At 40.9% G+C, this 23,184-nt stretch overlaps 2 protein-coding genes across 5 annotated transcripts in view; one reads left to right on the top strand and one right to left on the bottom strand.

The window, feature by feature from the left end:
• LOC109408185 (ceramide transfer protein) overlaps positions 1-12,819 on the bottom strand; it is a 71,036-nt gene extending 58,217 nt beyond the window's left edge. The window contains exons 1-4 of one of the 4 annotated variants that reach the window (XM_029872973.2): positions 12,590-12,819; positions 12,102-12,477; positions 7,372-7,670; positions 7,086-7,316 (exon numbers count right to left, since the gene is read on the bottom strand). In XM_029872973.2, the coding sequence (XP_029728833.1) occupies positions 7,086-7,316; positions 7,372-7,670; positions 12,102-12,338 (767 nt within the window). In that variant the 5' untranslated portion in view covers positions 12,339-12,477; positions 12,590-12,819. Of the gene's footprint in view, positions 1-7,085; positions 7,317-7,371; positions 7,671-7,846; positions 7,993-12,101; positions 12,514-12,589 lie in introns of those variants that run through there. The other 3 variants (XM_029872974.2, XM_029872975.2, XM_029872976.2) reach the window with 3 other exon arrangements.
• A 4,023-nt stretch (positions 12,820-16,842) lies between these two features.
• LOC115266680 (uncharacterized) lies at positions 16,843-17,520 on the top strand. Its single transcript, XM_029873203.1, has one exon. It carries the CDS (start codon positions 16,843-16,845, stop codon positions 17,518-17,520), a length of 678 nt encoding a protein of 225 aa, XP_029729063.1.
• The last annotated feature ends 5,664 nt before the right edge of the window (positions 17,521-23,184 follow it).

Below are 23,184 nucleotides of genomic sequence, written 5' to 3'. Positions count from 1 at the left end.
TTTTAACGTTTATCAACAATATATTGATACTTAATACGACGTTTAAAAATGTAATATTTTTTCACGGCGAATTAAGTTATACCGAGTTGAATTTTTTACCAATATAGAGGAAAATAAATCAAATTTACAATACCACACAAAAATTTTTAAATGTGTTCTTCCTTCAACCTAAACAGGCTCCCAAGCAGCACACAAGTCACAAAGGAGTGTCGACAGCGCAGGTTTTTGGTTGCACAGGAGATACATTCATGTAATTCTAACTCAAAGGCAGAATAACTTGAAAATGACTTGTGTCCAACCTAAAACCTGCGCTGTCGACACTTCTTTGTGACTTGTGTGCTGCTTGGGCTCTAATACGGTGATTCCCAAAGTGGGCGAAATCGCCCCCCAGGGGGCGAAAATCAAGGCGTAGGGGGCGAAAATTTAAAAAATCAAAATTGGGGGCAAAAATACTGAAAAGGGGGGCGATTTTTGAAATAACTGAGGAATATCAAAAGTATTGAAATGGCAAAAAATGGCAATTTCTAGGATTTGCCTGTTTCGAGATAGACTGAAGTTAACAGAATTGTTTATGTTTATGTTGATTCATGATTGAATTTTGTCAAAATTATAAAAAAAAACAGGGGATTTTACTTACTTGATGAGAATGTTTTGTTTTTAATTCATATGCGTTTTTTTCTTCATGGATATTTCAATCAAAAACAAGAAGTTTAAGATGAATCTTACAACACTTTTCGGATGGAAGTCGTCACACATTGTTTGAAAATATTTCAGAGAAGCTTCCCGGAGGGATTTCAAACATTGCTTATTACTAGGAGCTATTTTGAAAATTTTCCACAAATTCGGCGTTGAATTCCTTCAAAACCGAGTTCTGGCTGATGCTACTTATTTGACAATAAAAATGTATCCAACTCATACGAATTTAGATCACTATATTTGAAAATAGTCCATTCCAGAGTTGTACGTTTTGCATAAAATATATTTTTGTAATTGGTTTTCAATTTCCCGCCACTCTTAATTGAGTACTTGAGTCCAAACTTCTCGGGATTTGAATAACCCCTTTTAAAAACACTGATAAAACCGAGGATAGAACATCTTGTTGAAGATAACGAATTTTGTAAATGTTCACAGTTCGTTCTGTTTCGCTCGTTTTTGTTCAAGAATATGTGTAACACAAACATGATTTCAAAATGTATTATGTTCACATGCATGGAGATGAACCAGCCTCGGGCTGAAAATCTCTTTAATAAAGCTAATAATAATAATAATAAGTTCACATGCAAAAATGCAGTTTTTTTCTATTGCAGATAATCAAAACAACTTAATGCAAATGAGAGCGATACTAATTTATATGCATTAAATACCTGTTTTGCCACAGTAGTGTATAAAAATGTGCTTTTAAGGGCATCCGCTAAGCAAAGTTTCAGCATTTTATTATGGAAAAATTAAATTTCACTTAGGGGGGCGAAAACGTTTTTCTCAAGCTCCAAGGTGGCGAAACCTCTTAAAAGTTTGGGAAGCACTGCTCTAATATTACAGGTATCAGGTATCAGTAGGTCGGCTCTAGAGGCACGTTCTCCTCCATTCGGGAAATTTGTGCCATCGCCATGAACACGAGCCTATTCATCATTTACCTGACGGAGAAGGGAAGGAAAAAGGATAGGACATGGGAAAGGACAGGTAAGGGAATAGGATCGTCATACTCGCAAAAGCGTACCACAATGGGTTCCCATAGCGTCCTGAAAAGGACACTGTAATAACGCATAAGCGTGCCACAATGGGTTCGAACAGCGCCCTGAGAAGGGCACTGTGATAATGCATAAAGCGTAAAGAGAGCCTATAGCTCTATACCACAGCGGGTCAAGAACAACAGAACGTCCTGAAGATTCAGGTTTCTGAAGTCAGTTTCACTTAATAAGTGTTTCCCGAGTACTCGGAAACGCAATTGCGCAAAAACTGGACAGTTACATATTAATTGATACGAAGTTCCATAATCGGATTCACAGCTATCACATGCAAATGAATCAGCTTGCTGAATATTCGCCATGTGATAACTGAGTCGGCAGTGGCCAGTCAATGCTTTGACCAGCATGCTGCAATTCTGCTTTGACAGATTTGTTAGATACTTTGCCACCCCTAGAGATGGCTCAGTACAATACAGTTTTGTTTGACGACACGACTCCAAACTATTCCAGTATTGTTTGTGCTGAGTGGCAGCCCAGGTGTCAATCTGAAGCTTCACCCATCATTTGGATACCGGAATAGCTGGCTCAGGGCCAATGAAATCATGTGATGCTCCAGTGCGAGCTAACTCATCAGCCAATTCATTTCCAGCGATGGAAGAATGGCCAGGTACCCATACAAGGTGAACAGCGTTTGCTGAATTCAGCTCCTCAATTTGAGTTCGACAAGCGATAACTATCTTCGACCTGGAGTTGGCCGAAGCAAGTGCTTTAATAGCAGCCTGGCTATCTGAACAGAAGTATATTACTTTGCCCGTTACGTGCTGCTGAAGTGCAGATTGAACTCCGCACATAAGAGCAAAGATTTCGGCCTGAAAAACGGTGCAGTGTCTGCCAAGTGAATAAGACTGATACAGCCTTAGCTCACGAGAATAAACACCAGCACCTGCTCGACCTTCGAGAAGGGAGCCATCAGTGTAACATACGATGCCGTCAGAAATACTTCTCTCCAGATAACCAGATGTCCACTCTTCCCGGGAAGGGAATTTCGTGGAAAATGTCCTATATGGAAAATTACAAGCAATTGTAAGATCACTTGGAGCAAGGACAACTTTGTCCCAATTCACCAAAAGTGGAAACAACAAGGTGTGTGTTGAACTGCGGTTCACAGGAGTTTCCTCTAGTAAACCGAGTATCCATAGGCGGTAAGTGCAAGAAAGTGCTTCTTGTTTGAGATGAATGTGTAGTGGGGCAACGTCAAAGAGAACTTCGAGCGCTGCCGTGGGAGTTGAAGAGAACGCTCCAGACATCGCCATTAAGCACATCCTTTGGAGATGGCCTAACTTTGGTTGGACCGTTTTCACTTCGCCCTTTTGCCACCACACAAGACATCCATAGGCCAATATTGGCCGAACAACAGTTGTATAGATCCATTTGATATACTTGGGTTTTAGACCCCAAGTTGTACCAAAGGTTCGCCGGCATTGCCCGAAGACCATACAAGCTTTCTTGATTCTGAACTCAACATGAGGTGTCCAGGAAAGCTTGGAATCAAGAATGACTCCAACGTACTTTACCTGTTCAGTCACATTGATTTCAGAATCAAAGAGACGTAAAGTTCGAACACCATTACGGTTTCGCTTTTCCGTGAAAAGAACAATAGATGTTTTACTCGGATTTACCGAAAGGCCATATTGGCGACACCAACCCTCAACTACCTGAAGAGCGTTTTGCATCAGGTCGAAAAGGGTGCTGATGCACATACCGACTAACAATGTTAGGTAGTCGTCGGCAAAACCATAAGTAGGAAAACCGCTATTATTGAGTTGCCTCAATAGCGTATCTGCTACGAGATTTCATAAAAGTGGTGATAAGACTCCCCCTTGGGGGCATCCACAAACACTCAATTTCCTAATCGCCGCTTGACGCAATGTCGAGAAGAGATGTCGGTTTTTGAGCATTTGGTGAATCCAATTGGAAATCATTGGAGATATACCATGACCCCGTGCGGCTTCCAATATGGCATCGAAAGGCACGTTGTCAAAGGCACCCTCGATATCTAAGAAAACACCCAAGCAGGATTGCTTTTGAGCGAATGCCTTCTCGATATCGTAAACAACTTTGTGTAAAAGAGTCACAGTGGACTTTCCAGATTGGTAAGCATGTTGGTTCACATGAAGAGGCACATTGGCCAGATGAACATCACGGATGTGATGATCGACTATGCGTTCTAAGCATTTCAGAAGAAAAGAGGTCAAACTGATAGGTCTGAAGCTCTTTGCTTCTTCATACGACGCGCGACCCACTTTCGGAATAAACTTCACAGTAATATCCCGCCAGGATTTGGGAATATACCCTGTAGCAAAACTGCAAACAAGTAATTGTTTCAAAACATGTTTGAAATGATCAAATCCCTTCTGAAGCAAAATAGGATAAATCCCATCTGCCCCAGGAAATTTGAAAGGAGCAAAGCTATTAAGTGCCCATTCAATCGATTCTTAAGTTATGATACTCCGAGCCCGAAGCTAAAGAATCATAACTACAAGAAAAGACATCAGGTTCATCCGAAGATGTAATATCCACACATCCGGGGAAGTGTGTACTGAATAAACATTCTAAAACTTCCTCATCAGAGGAAGTGAAATCACCATTTGGCAAACGAAGTTCGTTCACTTGAAAATCCTTAGATTTTGCAAGGATTTTGTTCAATCGACTGGCTTCACTCAGACTGGAAACATTTGTACAAAGGTTTTTCCAGCCGGATCGTTCAGCAGACCGAAGAGCTTTTTGGTAGGCCTTGCGAGCCGACCTGAAAGCCTCCGATCCAGCCGAACGTTGTCTGTTCCAACTCTTTCTACATTGTTTCCTGAGCTTGGCCAGATCGGAGTTCCACCAAGGGGTTCCTCTTGTGGTCTTCACAGACCGCAGAGGGCAGGCTTCTTCAAAAGCTTCCATGATGAAGGCCGTTGTAGTATCAACGGCATCATCTAAATCACTTGGAGTGTCAATTGATGGTGAGTATCCATGAAATTTGGCCGCAACCAAATCGGTAAAGAGATCCCAGTTGGTTGACTGGGGATTCCTGAAACGCAAAGTTTGCGAAGTAACATTCACATGTTCAAACAAGATGTAACGATGGTCAGATAAAGATTCTTCATCTGACACATGCCAATTGGTCAGCTCATGACTAATTCTGCTAGAGCAAAGCGTTATGTCTAACACTTCCTCTCTACCAGATACCATGAAGGTTGGGCGGTTGCCTATGTTAAGTAATCCAAGATCTGTACTACTCAAGTATTCCATCAAACTGGAGCCTCTCAAATTGATGTCTGAGCTGCCCCAGATTATATGGTGAGCATTAGCATCACTACCAACAATTAGCGGAAGGCCTTTTGAAGTGCAGTATGCAATGACTTGCTTGAAAGCATCCGTAGGGGATGGTTCATCATGCGGTAAATAAACCGAACAATAAACGTATTTCCTGTTGAGGTTTCCAACAGATACATCTATTGTGATAGCACATACATCTCTGGTAGTTAGTTCAGAGATGAGTGTAGCAACGATTGCGTTGTTGACAAGCACACATGCTCGAGGCATGACACGTGAGTTTTCCATTTCATTTTTACTGAAAGTAGCAAACACCGGATTCACAAGGTTTCCTAAATAGAAATTCCCCTTACGAAAGTAAGGTTCTTGGACTAACGCCACTTGGGCTGTACCATTTTGCATAAGTCTACAAAGATTGATCGTTGCTGTTCTTTTGTGCTGAAGATTGATCTGAGCTATCCTAACCGTAGCCACTACCCAAACTAGGCAAGATTAAACTCATATCAATCATAGCACAAAAAAGAACAGCAACAATAAAGCCAGATCGGTATCGATTTGAGTGCGCCAAAGGCGAGAATGCACAGAATAATTGATACTTGATTGATAATTGATACTTAATACGACGTTTTAAAATGTAATATTTTTTCACGGCGAATTAAGTTATACCGAGTTGAATTTTTTACCAATATAGAGGAAAATAAATCAAATTTACAATACCACACAAAAATTATTAAATGTGTTCTTCCTTCAACCTAAACAGGCTCTAATATATCTGATTAGAGATAATTTGAAGTGGAAAATCTTTGGATATCAACACTAAAATTTATTGACATTGATGTAAAAAAATTACATTTTTTCGAGAAAAATCCACAAAGTGTCAATCTATGATAACTTTTTTGAACATTTAAAAAGTATCTATGTTTTAATAGTTTGTGACGCATTTACATATTTTTAGTGTACGTTCAAAATTTCATTCAATTCGGTTCACTGGTTTCCGAGATATGACAGCTCAAAAATGAGTAGTCTAAAATAGTGTTTTACCCGAACGGTTCTAACTTTGCGAAATATTAATCAATCGAGCCCAAATTTGTACCAATGATGCACATATAATAGGTTGACAAACAGTCAAAATATGAGATTTTTTGATGCGCTCTATGAGAAGTTATAGCATGTTGAACTTTTTTGTGAGAGAAAAGAAGTTGCCTATCCCAAACATTATGGCCATCCCCTGTATATCTGGAGGAATATAAAACCAATATTGGTTATTGAATGGTAATGTAAAGTGAAAAGAACATTTTTTGTTCAAAAATGGTTGACGTAATCATGATCATAAGCCGACAAAATTCAGGGGTACACAACATTCGGAGTAGACAAAATCGGGTCACCACTGTAGTCTATAAAGCTCTAAAACAATGTGATATTTACAGGGGATAGACAAAATGATCGGGACAAGCAAAATTTTCACACAAGAAAAATTGTATACTGACTATTATTTTTCGAAAAGTGCATCACAAATTTTAAAATTTTTCTTGTAAGTAGATCAACTAGTTAACTATCAATGATACAAATTTAGGAAAAATCAGACTATTCTACATTTGGATTCAATGAACCGAATAAAATAAAAAAATTTAGCGCTTGTGAATTATTTAATGAGCTTCAATAAACTTTTGATTTGACTTGAAATTAAGCCCAGGTTAATCATCATTGAAATTCTTAACACGTAAAACAATATAACGATTAGATTATTGTTCTTATATAACACGAAATTGATCAAACGTCATCATTGCTTCAAGATGGTAAAATTTAATAAATTTATTTTTTAGATTAAATTTTATATAGCTATATTCAAAACTAGCAAGAATCTGCCAGACCCGACGTCAAGTTTACTAATCCAGTCCAAAATTGTATCAGCTGCAGCCAACAAGTTAGTAAACAAACAGCAAAAATTTGAAAATATTGATACACAAAGAAGGCGTTTTTTTGTTAAAAAAATATGAAGTTTTAATTATCCCAACATTCCATTCTCTGTACAAAAAGACTTGAAAAAAATTGTTTAGTTTGAAAACTATACATTACCTATACTGCTCCTCTGCTTTCTTCCGTCTATCCACTTCTCTATCGAGCTTTTTCTTAAAGCTCTCTTCCTTCTGGGAAATAATATCTAAACAGTGCTGCAAAGTTGTGATGACACCGGCAGTGGTCTCTCGGAATGTTATTGCCTCGCCTTTGAAATCAATCGGCCGCAAACCGTCCCCCAAGTCTAGCGGAGTATTGTCTTCATTCTTCTGATGAAGAACGTCAAAATAGCTGAAAAGGAAGTAAGATTAGAAAAGATCTTGGATATGGAATCGAGTTGCCGTACCGTTGTAAGGTCTCAATCTGTCCGTACAAGATATCCCGATAGGTTTCAATTTCATGCATTTTTTCGCGCAACCCTCGGCTGACACGCTTCAGGCTGCTTCCACTGGCCGTCGACAAAGTATTGGACTGCAGGGATATGGTACTGCCATGACGCCGAAGACTAACCGTTTCCGGGTAGTCCGTTTTGTATGACTGTAGGACTTCGATCCAGTTCCGTTTGTCCTCCGGATTTTCCGCCCGCAGATACCATACATTTTGTCCAATGGATACATCAAACCGGCATTCGTCAAATTCGTGTGACTGCAATACAAACACATAAAACGAAAAAAAAAAAATGATCAGGTTAATTGGATATATGTACTTCTCAATTGACCGCGATATCGCATTAGATGAATTTGAACTCAAGGTCAAGAAATTGACTCATTTGTGTATGGTTTCACTATCATCCTTGCTGCAATGGAACCTTATGTAAATACCAGCCCATCCACCCCATCGCCGGCTAACCAAACCACGCGACGCCTGTAATGCATCAGGCGAGATCAAGTGCCCATAATGCCTGTTATTGAGGCACATGAGTCATGCGGAAGGGGCGGTAAAGCATCAGCGCTTTCGCTTATCAACAATTGATTCACTGTGAGCCACCGAATGAATGTACGCTCATCTAGGCGCGAAATATACAGAAGACAAGAAATTTGGAATAGATTTGCCATCTTTTTGCAGGGAGAATTCCGCACTTAAAATTCTATTTACGTCAAAATTAAAGAAGTTTGAGCGTTAATTGAGGGAGCGCTATTTAGAATTCAATGCATAAATGGGATTCCGTTTGAATGTGTCAAAATCAGAAGCGCTCTAGCAATTTTTTATGTTCTTCCGGATTCTGCAACTCAGGTTAAAGGATTCGTCATTGACTCAATCGTCATTATTGAAAATAGAAAAGCAGTTTTCTCATTGAAAGCTGAAATTTCGGCAGTGAAAATGTATTCACTGTTTTGCGGGTGCAGAATGAGGTACAGTGAATACATTTTCAATTCGAACATTCATGTTTTGAGCGAGAAATGACGAATTTTTCAACCTTAATAGTACCGTAAACCGGGGTCAATTTGATCTTCGGGTCGAAATTGATCACTTGTTTTCCAGTTAGGTTGAGCATATTTTACATAGTTTCTTTTTATGTTTTGTGCTGTTGGAAACAGATACTAAACGATATTTGCATCAAAACTATTTAAAGTATACTTTATCCAATGGAAAAACGTCTGATCAATTTCGACCCGGAGATCAATTTGACCCCGGTTTACGGTACCAAAAATATACACTCAGTGAAGTAAACTACCGAATTTCATCGAAATACCATATGAAATTTAGCCATAACTGTCAAGTATGGATGCCATAAGAATACCTTATGAAAATTGAACATGCTTATTATGACCTAATTACATAAGATAAACTTATGAAAAGAGAAGAAAAATCATAAAATGATGCAGAATGGAATCGATCCATGAACGTCGAGATCACTGAGCTCGTGCGCAACCCACGCGGCTATCGACGCTTGAGAATATCGTGTTGCTAAATGTGTATAAAAGCCAAATTGTGAGTCGTTTCTGCGTCATAGACCGACCTTATGAAAATCGTTCTAGCCGTTATGAATTGTTTAAAGGCCATTTCATAAGTTAGACCTTTTGAAAATCTTAGGTTTATTTGCCTGAGTGTAGTCATGGCCCGTCAACCGAAACAGAAACCACCGAGCTATTGAAAACAGGATAAGTACGTGTTGTTGTGTTGCTGGTTCAATTATCAATGTTTATTCAAATTCATATCAATTGGGTTCTTTAGGGGTATGCAGAATATTTCATAATTGGAATCTCCGCCCAAAAATTAGTCGAAATCCAAAATTTCATAAATTTTGGAGTCCGGGAAGTATTTTTAAAATGCATTTAAAGTTTGTATGAGGAAATTTTTTTGTTCGGGCCGAACTGTCATTTTATCGATTGAACTGTCATTCTATCCACGAAAACTAAAATTGTTTTATTAATTTAATCATCAAAACAAAGGTTTGGAACTCAATAAAATCACGTTATACTCAGAAAAATAAGCACATTCGATATGGATATAGAAAATAGCAATATTTTAGTCACTAAACAACCCAATTACAGATTGCTTAAACTCTACACAATGTTTCTTCATTCTATATAATTTCAAATAGTGGGAGGTGCTTGGAGTTACCATGAAGGCGGCGTTTACCGCGGCGTCGTCGATAGATAGTGCACACAGTTCTTGCAAAAGTTGTATTTGATAATTTTCACATCGCCAAGTAGAAAACGATTGATGAGTCGAGGCGTAAGTAGAAAGATCGAATTACGCCTCACAGTGATCGATTGTCTGGGAACGTATTTGGGCGTTTATTGCGAGGTAACAACATTGGTCATGGGACATTACATGGACTGGACATGCTGTCGAAGAAAAGGTCAGCAATAAATTAATTTGAAGTGAATGCACTTGACTTGGTTCGTATAAGACGAGGGAATGATGATTTGAGCTATTTGAATGCAAAAGAATTTTGTACTGAGGGAAAATTTCGTGTATGTGCTAATGGCAAGGATTTCAAGAAGGTTTTGCTGTCATGTATGTTTCATGTATCAAACGCCAGAAAATTATGTTGAGATTTTGAGTTTTTATAATTATATGTTATTCGATGTTTTAGGGATGCTACACTATGCTAAATTATTATACCAACCTTCGAAATGCTCAATATGAAAAATGCTTGCACTTCCACTAAAGACACTTTACGCTAAAGACACGAAATCTGATGATTGGTGCTGGTGATGATGATTCCCGCATCATGACGATGATGCTGTCGAGCAATGCCTTTAAAGCGCGTTTGACAGGTCTCCTGCTCGATTGGAATGACATTGACAGTAAAGTTGGAATTCCAATTGGAACATTTCGTGTCTTTGCATATAGTGTCTTTCACTTCCACCAATCACTGCACAATGATCCGTATTTAACTGGAAAAAAATAATTATACCTAAATTTTTAGTTTTAGCTATATGCTGTCTTCGGGAAAGTTTGTTCATATTTTTGAACATTTTTTTCAAAATGGATCTCAAGATCACAATTTCAACTATTCATTGTCTCCATATAGAGTAATGAAATGTTCTACAAAGTTGAGAAACGCTTAATTCTGAACAACTTCACCGAATAAACTTTTTTGTTATCTCTTATAGTTTCAGAGATATTATTTTTTAAATAAAAAAATGAGGGTGAATCCCAAAAAAAAAAAAGTTTTTTTTTTCATAACTGTTTATACATTGATTTTTCGCAAAAACTTTGTTCCGAGCAGTTTTAGTGCATTTAATTTGCAACATTTTTTCCGAACTTCTATATCCTCAATTTCAAAAGTTATTCAAGGTTTTCTTCAAAAAATTGCTGTTTTTTGAAACTTAATATCTCAAAATGGTGCAAGCTGATTTCAAATATTTTTGTCTTGTTCAAAAGATCATACTCTCATATTTTAATGGTGGAAAAACCAAAAATGTGTTTTTTGTTTGAAGCTTTTAAAATGATTTTAAAAAATATGTAAATTTTCATAGAAAAAGGACCCTAGGTACGAAATTATATGAGATACGAGTTTGTCGTCTTCGGCAAAAATGTGTGATATTGAAAGTATACAAAGTGTTCAGAACAAAGTATTCCAAAAAAAATCAACAAATCAAAACATATTGGAAGAAAACCGTTTCTTATTAGAAAATTCGACTAGGAACTAAAATCATTTAGAAGAAACAGTTTTACTCTCTTGGTGGATCGACAGAGAAGTTTACTGCACCAATTGCGTAAAGTCCGTTGCAGAACAAGACAAATGAAATCAGTGTAAGACAAAAAATTATAATCAGGCAGTTACAGCTAGACGAAACGTAAGACCAATAATGAACAATTAGTGTAAGTAATCCAGACCAAACTTTGTATCCATTCGTCGAATTAGTGCATGTATTAAATTTAAGTACCCCTGAAGATGACACAAAACCCGTATCGAAACGTCGGGGAAACAATAAACCTCGTTTTTTTCGTATTGAAGATGGAGTAGCCGTTGCGAATTAGACCGGCCCACATTTGTATGGCGAGAAAAAAAAAGAACAACTTCTACGAGGCACCCCATAGAATTGTTGATTTGGACGTGAACAAAAATCTTGTGAAAGATTCAGCTTAATCAGTTAAAAACTGAGCTGGAGCAAGTTAGTTGAAGTTTGAATGTGGTTTTCAGGACTAATACATCTGAAATTTGTGCGCCGGCATGCGCCTTATGTATGTCTAGATATAAATACGGCAAAAGAACGCAAACATAAGTATAGCGTATGACCCCTAGAGGCACAGCTGTAAAAGCGTGGGTATTCAGCATGATTAGGCTGAGGGTGATGAGTTCGATTCCCGGTCGGTCCAGGAACTTTTCGTGAAGGAAATTTCACTGCCTTGCTTGGGCATAGAGTATCTTCGAGCCTGCCATTCGATATACACATGGGCCTGTCCATAAACTGCGTAGCCTCAGGAAAGCCGTTTTCGTCCATGAGCTAAGTAGTTATATTATTTGACTCTTTGAAAACATATTTTAACGATTCCACCGCAACAAGGAAATCTGAATCAACCGCATTACGTTTTGCTGAAACACACTGAGAAAGATAACAAACCAACAAACGTTGATTGGCGATGGCTCTTCGCCTCTCGCGTCTTCACTGCTCTCACCTTAATCGTTGCTTTCTGTAGACTGATTGCTCCACGACATCCAAAGTCACTGTCCTGCTCACTTTTGTAGTACGATAATGTGCCATCCTTGAGTACAATGAACCGAGGCTGCCATCCGTGGATGTAATTTGTCCACTTACTTAGGTACCCCTTAAGCTCCGGAGTACTCAAGTTTAGTTCCGACTCCGAATCATCGCTGTTTGATACGTTGTTATGCATATAGTAGTCATCAGCCATTTCAAAAACTTAGGATTTCCTTCTATAGCACTTCCGCACCTTTCCGGCTTCACTATCACTAAATGTTACTCACTAAGCGCTCTTTAAAGCCAAGAGAATTCCAATTTGTAAATTAATTTTGTTTTCTGGTGACAAATCACTGGTACCGAAAATGAAAATATGTTTCAGCTTTCTCCTAGTTTCCAATGAAAAGTATAAAGCCAATAAAAACATTCATAAAACCCCGCACTTCAGCCAAAAATAAACATCACCATACTGTTCACCGCCGCGACATGAAATACTGAATAGAATATCAATAATATAGCGAAATTGGTCCTACAATTTATACCCCCAAAAACACCAAAATCTCGTTTGCACACTGATAACGGTACGGCTGATAAAGACACCAAATTTGCCAAGTTTGATTTTCCACTTTCGAACGACCGACCGACCGAGCTCAATTGCTATGCGGTTGTTTTTATGTTTTCCCCGTGCAAGACTGCATTATTTTTTATCCCACAGCGTGACTGACAACTCAGCTGACAATGCGAAGAGAGGAGAAACGATAACGTCAAATAATTACAACCGTTCGGATCCATCTTACGGCGAGCACTGTGTGTGCTTTCAACCGGGCAGTTTTCTCTGCTTTCGTGGGGAGGTTAGTCCAGTTCTCTGTGATTTCAGTAACTCTTTGCCATTGTTAGTTGTTCAAAAATATGTATTTGATATTTAAGTATTTATTGTAACGGAAATCCTGACAAATACCTTTAAATTTAATAATAAAAAAAAAACAAAAATACACCGCTCGTAAAGGCGCGAAAATCAATGTTTATCAATGAAACTTCGAGGCTCACTTCATCAGACCGCAGCAAGCTTTGCGAGCGGGGCGCAGGGAGATGTGCTCAAAAATTGTTGTCACAAACTTTGGGGGGTAATAACACTAGTTTTATCAAGCCGAAAACAATCAATCAAGTAAAAACGAAAAAACCCTGTAATCTGTTGCGGATTTTACCGTTTTTTTTCGTCTTTTTTAGGGCTTTTTGAAATACTTCGGCTTGGTAAAAGTAGTGTCGGACCCGGACAATTTCATGTAGCTTAGATCTGACCTCACGATACTCATCGCATTCCCATACGACATGTTCGATATCTTGGGAAGCCACTCCGCAGACACAGAGATTGCTTACCGAGATCCCATCTCTCCATTTGTGTCGTCAGCAAAATGCAAAAAAAAATCGTCGAAGGCGATTTGACGCTCGTAAATATCGCCTTCGCTAGCGCACACCTTAGCCAGTGAGTCCGCTTTCTCAGTGCCCGGAATCGAGCAATGTGAAGGGACTCATGATGTATGAGCGTTTGGACAAAGCACTCAAGACCTGGCGTATTCCATTCAGGAAGTACGCTTAGTGCTTCATCTGTTTCATTGACCAAACAGCCTCCAGAGAACTTAGACTGTCGGTAAAAATAAAGTAGTGCTCAGGTGGAAGACTGCTAATGTACTCTAAGGTGTAGTATATAGCAGCTAGTTCAGCTACGTATACAGATCAGGGCTTTTATAGCATCAAGGTGGCGCTATGAAATTCGTTGTAGACACCGAATCCAGTTGAATCATCGGATTTTGAACCATCTGTGAAGAACTTTCTGTCCCCGCAAACATGCCCGAACTTATTTGCAAAAAAAAATGTGGAATACCTACGGAACTAAATGATTCCGGTATACCGGTGATCTCATCCTTCATAGAGAGATCAAAATCCACAGAGGAGCTGTCGAAGTCTGAGAAGTTGCCACGATTGGTGTTAACCGGAGATGGGCTTACCTCCAGCGTCATGTGCCAGTAGTACACACTCATAAAACGAGTTTGAGGATTCTGTTCGAGCAGCTTTTCCAAGTTTTCTATGACCAACAGATTTACAACCTCGCATCGGATGAGGAACCGGAACGACAACTCCGCAAAGCGATCTGTTAGAGGCTGTACTCAAGCAAGTACCTCTAAACTCATTGTGTGAGTCGAGTTCATGCAACCTAACGCGATCCGAAGGCAAGCTTCAGCATGTGTGTTTTTGCCGCGGATTGAACACAAAAACTACCGTATTCTAAAACCGACAGAATGGTTGTTTGGTACAGCCTGATCAGATCTTCTGGGTGCGCTCCCCGTCATGTTGCGGTAATAGTTCGCATAAAGTTGGTTCGCTTTTGGCACTTCTGTATCACATACACAATTTGCTTCCCCCAGCAGGTGCATTTGAATCGAACCAGAAACCGACATATTCTGAAGACATGCTGTGAGTGATTGCCTTACCCAGCAGATGGAGCGAAAACTTGGTCGGTTTGTGTTTTTTTAGAAAAGACAACCATCTCAGTTTTCTCCGGAGAGAATTCGATACCCAGCTTGAGAGCCCAAGTAGATAAATTGTCCAACGTATCCTGTAGTGGTCCTTGCAGATCGACTGCTATTGATCCCGTCACAGAAACAACACAGTCATCCGCAAGCTGTATTAACGTACAATTTTGCCATGAGACAATCATCTATATCCCTGACATAAAAGTTATAAAGAAGGGGGCTTAAACATGGACCCTGGAGAAGACCCATGTAGCCAATTCGTGAAACTGTCAAGTCGCTATGAGCAAAACTCATCTACTTCACAAACAGCAAATTATACAAAAAGTTTTTCAGAATTGGTGAAAGGCCACTTTCGTGTAGTTTGTCGGAAAGAACATCGACACAAACTGAATCAAAAGCCCCTTTAATATCCAAAAACACTGAGCCCTTTGCTGTTTTTGAGCAAAGGTAAGCTGAATTTCTGAAGTACGCAACGCAAAACAGTCGTTCGTTCCTTTACCTCTGTGGAAACCAAACTGTGTATCGGAACGCGGAATTGTTACATGAAAGGAGAGCAACTGAGAATTCATCCATCGAAAACGGCCTATCCATATCATCTCTATCATCGGAAACATCACGAATTATTCTCTCTACGGGTACGGAATCAGGACAAACTTTTTTTGTGAACTTGAGGACCCACGGAGGAGAGCTTTCTCGATCCTCATTAACCGACGACCAGTGATGGAATTACTCTCCTCATGAAGCAATTCGCAAGTGTAAAGCCAACACAAGGCTTACTCACGATTCCGAGAGTAAACAGTGTGTGAGTTTATTCGCATGCACCCGCTTGCTTCGTGAGTAAGAATCAAAACAAAAACAGAAATACTCATGAGTTTTTATTCGTGAAGAACTAGTCGCGGGAGGCGCGGGAAGTGCAATTTGTTGTGGTTATAATAGCAAATCCAGTGATTATCCAACAAAAACTAATGCTTTATGCTTCATTGTTCCTGAAAAGCAACACTGTCAGTCGTTAAAATGTGCTTTTCGTCAAAATGCAAAAAAAACTCACGAAGCTTCGCGAATCACATGCGAGTGCTTGCCAGCTTCGTTTACTCACGTATAAAGAAGTGCGAGTATTCACGGGGCCCTGTTGTTCACGAGTATGTTTGTTTTGGCTTGTGTCTGCTCAGCTGCAATCTTCATCATTTTCTATCCCTGCCGACGACGCGTTGCGCATTCTTCTCCCGACGTTCCATAGAGTTCTCATCGAAGTCTCACGCGACAAACCCTCGACAAAGTGGCGCCAGTAACCGCTTTTCTTCGCCTTGATCAAGTTTTTAAACTTGCTTTCAAGGGAAGCGTACCGCTTAAAGTTTTCAACTGAACCGCGTTTCCAAACGCGGATTTCTCGCGATAGACCTTTGTGCACTCACTATCCCACCACGGATTGGGGGGCTTCCTGAGAACCGATGGACCTGACCAGGCCCGGATTAAGGATTGTGGGGGCCCGGGGCCAGAACAGATGTGGAGGCCCCTCGGAGCGATAAGCAAAAAAGTGTTTTCCTTGTTTTTGAACAGTATGTAGCATCATCAGCTTCAACTGTGTTGCATCACCAATCGGTGCGACATCCTCAGCATCCGATCAGGCTGCTGCATCCACGACCGAAAGGTCCTTCACTACACCGACAGCTATCATCAATAGTACCTGCAATAGCTCTCTCAATTTCACCCAACACAACACACTATTGTATTTCACAATAATCATCCACACTTACAATAGAATACAATGCACCCCAAATTGATTTTAATAAACCAGACCCAATTAGTATTAGCTTACATTTCAACCGGTTCACTCCATCTCTTTTCGCTAGAGAAAACCCCGCGAATAATTGAATGTACGCTAAAGTGGTGATTCCGACGTGATTAATTACCACAAATCGCTAATTTTTTCGATCACGGGTACCGCGAATCGCGATTCGAAGTAGTTTTTTTCGGTCGACTACGTGCAAGTGCGACGATGAAGGATAAATCTAGCGCCAGTGGGGTGATTTCCCCGATAGCCCAGCCGGCTGTCGAAACAATCAATGCGCCGCGTCTCAATCCTCCCAGCATGGCCGACACGAATATCGAGACCTATTTTATGTCGCTCAAATTCTGGCCGCGTCAGGCATCGGTGCCCAACACGATTCCCGTCGGTATAACATCGTGATGGCACAGGTTCCTCCAAACAAGCTGACCGAGCTGCGGTCGATTGTCGATGCCACTCCAGCGAACGATAAGTACGCCTACATCAAAACCAAGCTGATCGCGTACTTTGCCGACAGCCAGCAGCGGCGTCTTCAACGTGTGCTGACCGATATGCCTCTGGGGGACCTCAAGCCAAGCCAGCTCTTCAACGAGATGAAGCGCGTAGCTGGAAGCTCCCTCGGAGAAGCGGTGCTGCTCGAACTTTGGGCAACCAGATTGCCTCCACATGCCCAAGCAGCAGTGATCGCATCGAGAGGCGACGCGGCGGACAAAATCACCATCGCCGACGCCATTGTAGATTCGATGGTTCTGCGAAAGATCAACGCCCTGGACAGCAACGTGCAAAATTCAGCGATGGCGGCAACGAAACCCGCAGAAGTTGCAGCCATTGATCCAATCCAGGATCTGAAGCGGGAAATCGCCGAGCTCTCGCGGCGGCTCGAAAAGATGCTGCCTATCCAGAAAAGTGTTCGTGGTCATTCCCGTTCCCGTTCTCGTGGAGGTGAGAAGCGAAGTGCCAATCGCGAGAGGGATTCATCGTCCGGCCCATGCTGGTACCATCGAACATTCGGGAACGATGCCCGAAGATGCCGGAAGCCCTGCTCTACAAGCCAGCAGGCCTCATCGAACCAGAAATGACGTCACTCTGCTGATACTGTGGGGGAAATTGGCGAACTTTCTACCACAGCCGCAATCTATCGCCTCAAAATTACGGACTCGACCACCGCTATGCAGTTTTTAATCGACACTGGTGCCGATGTGTCCGTAGTGCCGAAAGGATTACATTCAGCAAAAGTGAAACCAACGACCACGAAATTGTTCGCCGCGAATGGAACACCCATAGAAGTGTACGGTGAAGTGCTACTGAAAGTGAACCTCGGACTTCGCCGCGAGTTTTTGTGGACATTTCTGATCGCGAATGTGACATCGGGAATAATTGGTGCGGACTTTATTTGCAATTTCGATTTGCTGATCGATTTTAAACGAAACCGTCTGATCGATAACACCACCAATCTCGAATCTGCCGGTGTCCTCGCGCGTACTAGTGAGTTCTCGATAAAGACTTTTAGTGCAGTGTCGCCATATGCTGAACTATACTGGCAGAATACCCTAGCATCACTCGGCTCGCCCCGCCGGGTACGATCAGCAAATCATCGATTGTGCACCGCATCGAGACGACCGGTCAGCCCGTCTATGCCAGACCGCGACGACTCCCACCGGACAAACTCGAAGCAGCGCGCACTGAATTTGAGCACCTAATGAAGCTAGGAATCTGCCGACCGTCCAGCAGCAATTGTGCCAGCCCGCTCCATATGGTGAAGAAGGCAGACGGCTCCTGGCGACCATGTGGAGACTATCGTGCGTTGAATGCCCAGACCGTTCCGGATCGATACCTCCTGCCGTACCTGCAGGACTTCACGACCATTTTGCAAGGTAAAACTATTTTTTCTAAAGTTGATTTGCAGAAGGCGTTCCATCAGGTGCCAATTCATCCCGACGACATTCCGAAAACGTCTATCACGACGCCATTCGGGCTGTTTGAGTTTTCATTCATGACGTTTGGATTGAGGAATGCGGCCCAAACCTTACAACGGCTCATTCACGAAGTCGTTCGTGGATTGGATTTTATTTTCCCCTACATCGATGATCTGTTCATCGCCTCGTCATCGCCCGAAGAGCATCGGGACCATCTTCGTCAGCTGTTTGAGAGGCTCAAGCAGCACATTCTGGCAATAAACGTTGCCAAATGCGAATTCGGCCGCGAAGCACTGGATTTTCTGGGACATTCCGTCTCAGCCGAAGGGATTCGCCCGCTTCCTGATCGTGTGGAGGCTATCCAGAATGTCAAGCTACCATCTACAGTGAAGGAGTTTAAAAGCTTCCTGGCGATGATCAACTTCTACCGTAGATTCATCCCAAATGCGATCGAAGCTCAAATTCCGCTGCTGGCGATGACCCCCGGCAACAAGTACAACGATCGTACACCATTGACCTGGAGTGATGAAACCCGCGCAGCTTTCGAGCGGTGCAAACAGCAGCTCGCCCAAGCAACGCTTCTTTCGCATCCCGCCAAATCCGCCGAACTATCGCTCTGGGTCGACGCCTCGGACATTGCTGCAGGTGCAGTGTTGCACCAAATCGTCGATGGGCAAGCTCAACCTTTGGGTTTTTTCTCGAAGAAATTCGACAAAGCCCAGCTTCGCTACAGCACCTACGACCGTGAACTGACCGCCATCTACCTCGCCGTGCGGCACTTCAAGTTCATGCTGGAAGGACGAAGCTGCCACATCTAAACGGACCACAAGCCAATCATCTTGGCCTTTCGTCAGAAGCTCGATAAAGCCTCAAACCGACAAGCTCGCCAGTTGGACTTCATTGGGCAAATTACGACAGATATCCGGCACATAGTTGGCAAGGAAAACATCGCGGCGGACTTGCTCTCCCGCATTTCTGCCATCCAATCTACACCCTCGATCAACTTCGACGCGCTAGCTGATGACCAGAAGACCGACGACGAGCTTCGTGATATTCAGCAAGGTAAATCAAAAACCTCTTTAAAGTTAAAGCTTTTTACCGTTCCAGGCAGCACGAAGCAATTGCTTTGTGATTGCTCAGGCGATCGCATTCGCCCTTTTGTGACGAAACCGTTCCGTAACGTCGCTCTGCAAGCTACCCATCAGCTGTCGCACCCGGGAACGCGTGTAACGGCCAAATTGATGACGGAGAGATTCGTTTGGCCCAGCATCCGCAAGGACAGCATTGCTTTCGCCAGGAGCTGCCTCCAGTGCCAGCGATCGAAGGTGACTCGCCACACGCAATCGCCAGTGTCCCGCTACTCTGCGCCCGACAGTCGATTTTCCCACATCAACATCGACATTGTTGGACCATTTCCGCCAAGCAAAGGACATCGCTACTGCCTTACGGCCATTGATCGATTCTCTCGGTGGCCTGAGGCGTTTCCCATACCGGACATGACTGCGCCAACGATTGCTGAAGCACTGGTCTCCGGGTGGATTGCTAGGTTTGGTGTTCCTGCCTACGTCACGACCGACAAAGGACGGCAATTCGAATCATCGCTGTTCTCCGAACTGACTCGCATGCTTGGAACCACCCACATACGCATCATCATTCTTGAGCAATATGAAAATAAAAGCTAATGTGCAGCAACCAAAAATGGTTTTTGTGGGGGCCCCTAAAATGTGGGGAGCCCTAGGGGGAGCCCAAATCAAAATATATTTCTTGCAATAGTTCTTCATTTTTCTTGTTTCATATGTTTATACATGAAGTGAGAATTTGTAGGGGCCCGGCAGCACCTTGGCCTCCTTTTCCGTTTAACGTATATCTCACTCCGTATATCAATTAAAAATAATCAGAATATGTAGGAAACCACCATACTACAGAAAACCAATGGAAACGGATTTCGGATGAGATAGGAAATAACTAAATAAATTATAATATCTTTTAATCTACAGTGACCCCACACCGTTGAATCACCCACAGTTTATGAATCAGCTGGCTTTAAATAACAAAATCAGAAGGTAGTTTGTCACAAAACATCTAAAAAGTATTTTTGTTAGACAAACCCTTGTGTATATCGAACGTCACAACAGTTGTTACAGCGCGGAATCCGATATTGTTTCCGAAATCAACAAAAATTGTCGGCGTGATTTTTATGCTGTCATTGTTGCCATTTTTTAGTCGCTTTTGTAAGACACACGGCTGTTGTTGATAAGAAAAAAATGACAATTTAGACGATTCTGTACAGCTTTTTGAGGAAAAATCGAACAGTAACCTACTGTAACATGATGAATCAGCATGTTTATGAAGGCAAAGTGTTGTGGAATGACGATTTCTCATAAAAATGGAAGAAAACATCTGATTCATAAATTGTGGGGAAAAAACGGGTATGGCACAATTTATGAATCAGGTGAAAATCTGCTGAACTTTTGCATTTTTGAATTATATTCACCAGGTTTTCTATTTTTGTAAGAAATGCTCAGCATCTTATAGAACCTGGATCGATTTCGACAGATTCGATGCCATTTTGTATGATGTTATCGCTCCTGGACACTTGATAAAGAGCGTATCAGGAACGAATATTGATCTAAATCACAGGATTTTGTTTATTTTGGGGCTACGCTGATTAAAATATGTGTGATGAGATAGTACAAAACAAAATTTGAAAACATGTTGGTAGCAAGGATGCTTTAACTCACCTGACAATCTTTAAATTCATTTGTCTGTAACCCAATTCAGAAGCTTGTTACTACAATGTGATGTTCGGCAAACTTGTAGGGCAGTGTTTTCCCACCAATTATCACCAAGGACATCATGTTATAACTCCCATATCTATGGCGTGACAACGCTAGTCTTACCTACTCATCCTAAATGATCGCAAAATTCAATCGTTTAGTAACAGTTGGAGGTACCAACACTCTCACGCCGTAAATATAAAAGTTATAATATGGCGTCCTTGGAGATAATTGTAAGATAAACACTACCTCACAAGTTTGACGAACATCACATCGTAGTAACAAGCTTCTGAACTGAGTTATAGACGCTTGAATTAAATGATTGCCAGGTGTGTGAAAGCATCCTTGGTTGGTGGCCTCAACTTGGGTCTAAATAAGATTTTCGATGAAATCACCGCCTTATTCATTTGAACCTTTTCTGACGCTATATAACACCAATAGAGAATATCAAGCAGCAATGAAAAACGCTTCTTGATCCCGATCTTCAATAATTGACTATAAATAGTCTTTAAACCTCTTTAATACCAGTTTTGCGACACCTTTTAGTGCATGTATAGTTGCATAGTTGTAAAATTGCCCATGCAAATCGAATGTGAGAATACTATGTTGCAGTTTTGTTCATTTTAAAAGTAGACACACCTGTCTGAAATTGATTCAGATTTTTGGCAGATGTCTATGAGGTGTTCTGAGATGATGGTTCTACTGCCATTGAGGTGTATGGTGTCATGAGCTTTAAGAAATTTGGCCAAAATTTCGATGATTCATAAATAGTGTCTCAACTGATTCATATCTGTGGGCAAGTATTCTGCTGATTCATAAGCTGTGGTTTTCGGCGTTCTTCGAGTAAGTCAAAATTTTAACATTTTTCATTGAATTCAACGAACAAAGTGTTCATGAATTAGAAGTATAGACATAATCCTACTGTTTGGTTTTGACTACATTGAAATATATGGTTCATTTTCTTCTGTATTATTATTTTTATGATGCAAAAACCTTTAGATGATTCATACGTGTGGGGTCAGTGTACTATATGTACAAGGCAAATGCACAACATTCTTACATTATTAGATACTGCATATCATCGTGTTTTGAACACTCAAAAAACAGAAGAGCACACATTCCTATAGTATTTCATTCAATATGTTATCATTATGGATCCGCCATGCTTCATTATATGTGTTTATAAATTATTCGTTCTACCAACGACAAGCATCGTACCCTGAATTTAGAAGCCTATCCTAAACGATACTAGTTTTATTATAATATGGACACTCGATATATGCATATGTTGCAGGCACAGATTTTCATTTGCGGAAAATAATTCCATATTCCACGCAGACACCTTAAGCATTGTGTTGCACCTAACTGCAGATTTGCTGAAATTTCCATTTCTTATTTTAGAAATTTAAAAGTGATGTCTCAATGTTGTAACTTAATGCTTCCAAATTCTGACACGCAGTATTTACATGCATTTAACGTTTAGGAGTTTGACTTGACCCAGTGATATACTAAACCTACTAAGCTTTTCGAGGAAATTACTTTATTCCTCGTCGTGAAGAATGAATAAATTATTAAATAAATAATAAATAAATGCACCTTAGTTTACGCAAATCTTACAGCACACTGTATACAGATGTCAGTCGAGATTTGATTTTTCGGATGCCAAATCGTTATTTGCAATGCCTACCATCAAAAACCTAGCAGATTAATGACGATGCCTCAATCACACTATCCACATTCAATGCGAAGTGATCGTTAATGACCTGAAAATTTACCTTTGCACAGATGCAGTGGGGTGTATGTGACACTTTAGCCCAGTTGAGTTGAGCAAAAAATTTTCAGAATTCAAGACTTTAAAAAGTATATTTATTTAGTTTTTACTTTACCCGCTTAGATGTGCAGTGTGCCGTTCTGGGTCATAATTTTGACCTTAACATCTTACTAGGGTTCAATGATACAAAACTATATGAATTTGTAAAAAATGGCTTTCCTTTTGAGCTACAATTTAAAAAAAAAATGTGATGGAAAACTTTGAGCTCCGACAACTTTC

Source organism: Aedes albopictus, chromosome 2 (genome assembly GCF_035046485.1).
Source record: "Aedes albopictus strain Foshan chromosome 2, AalbF5, whole genome shotgun sequence".
In the NCBI taxonomy this organism is placed as follows: Eukaryota; Metazoa; Arthropoda; class Insecta; order Diptera; family Culicidae; genus Aedes; species Aedes albopictus.
This window is presented reverse-complemented; position numbering and strand designations above follow the sequence as displayed.

What these genes read in the sequence shown, in the direction of transcription:
- LOC115266680 (XM_029873203.1), top strand. Translation starts at nt 16,843, where the DNA reads ATGGCACAGGTTCCTCCAAACAAGCTGACCGAGCTGCGGTCGATTGTC.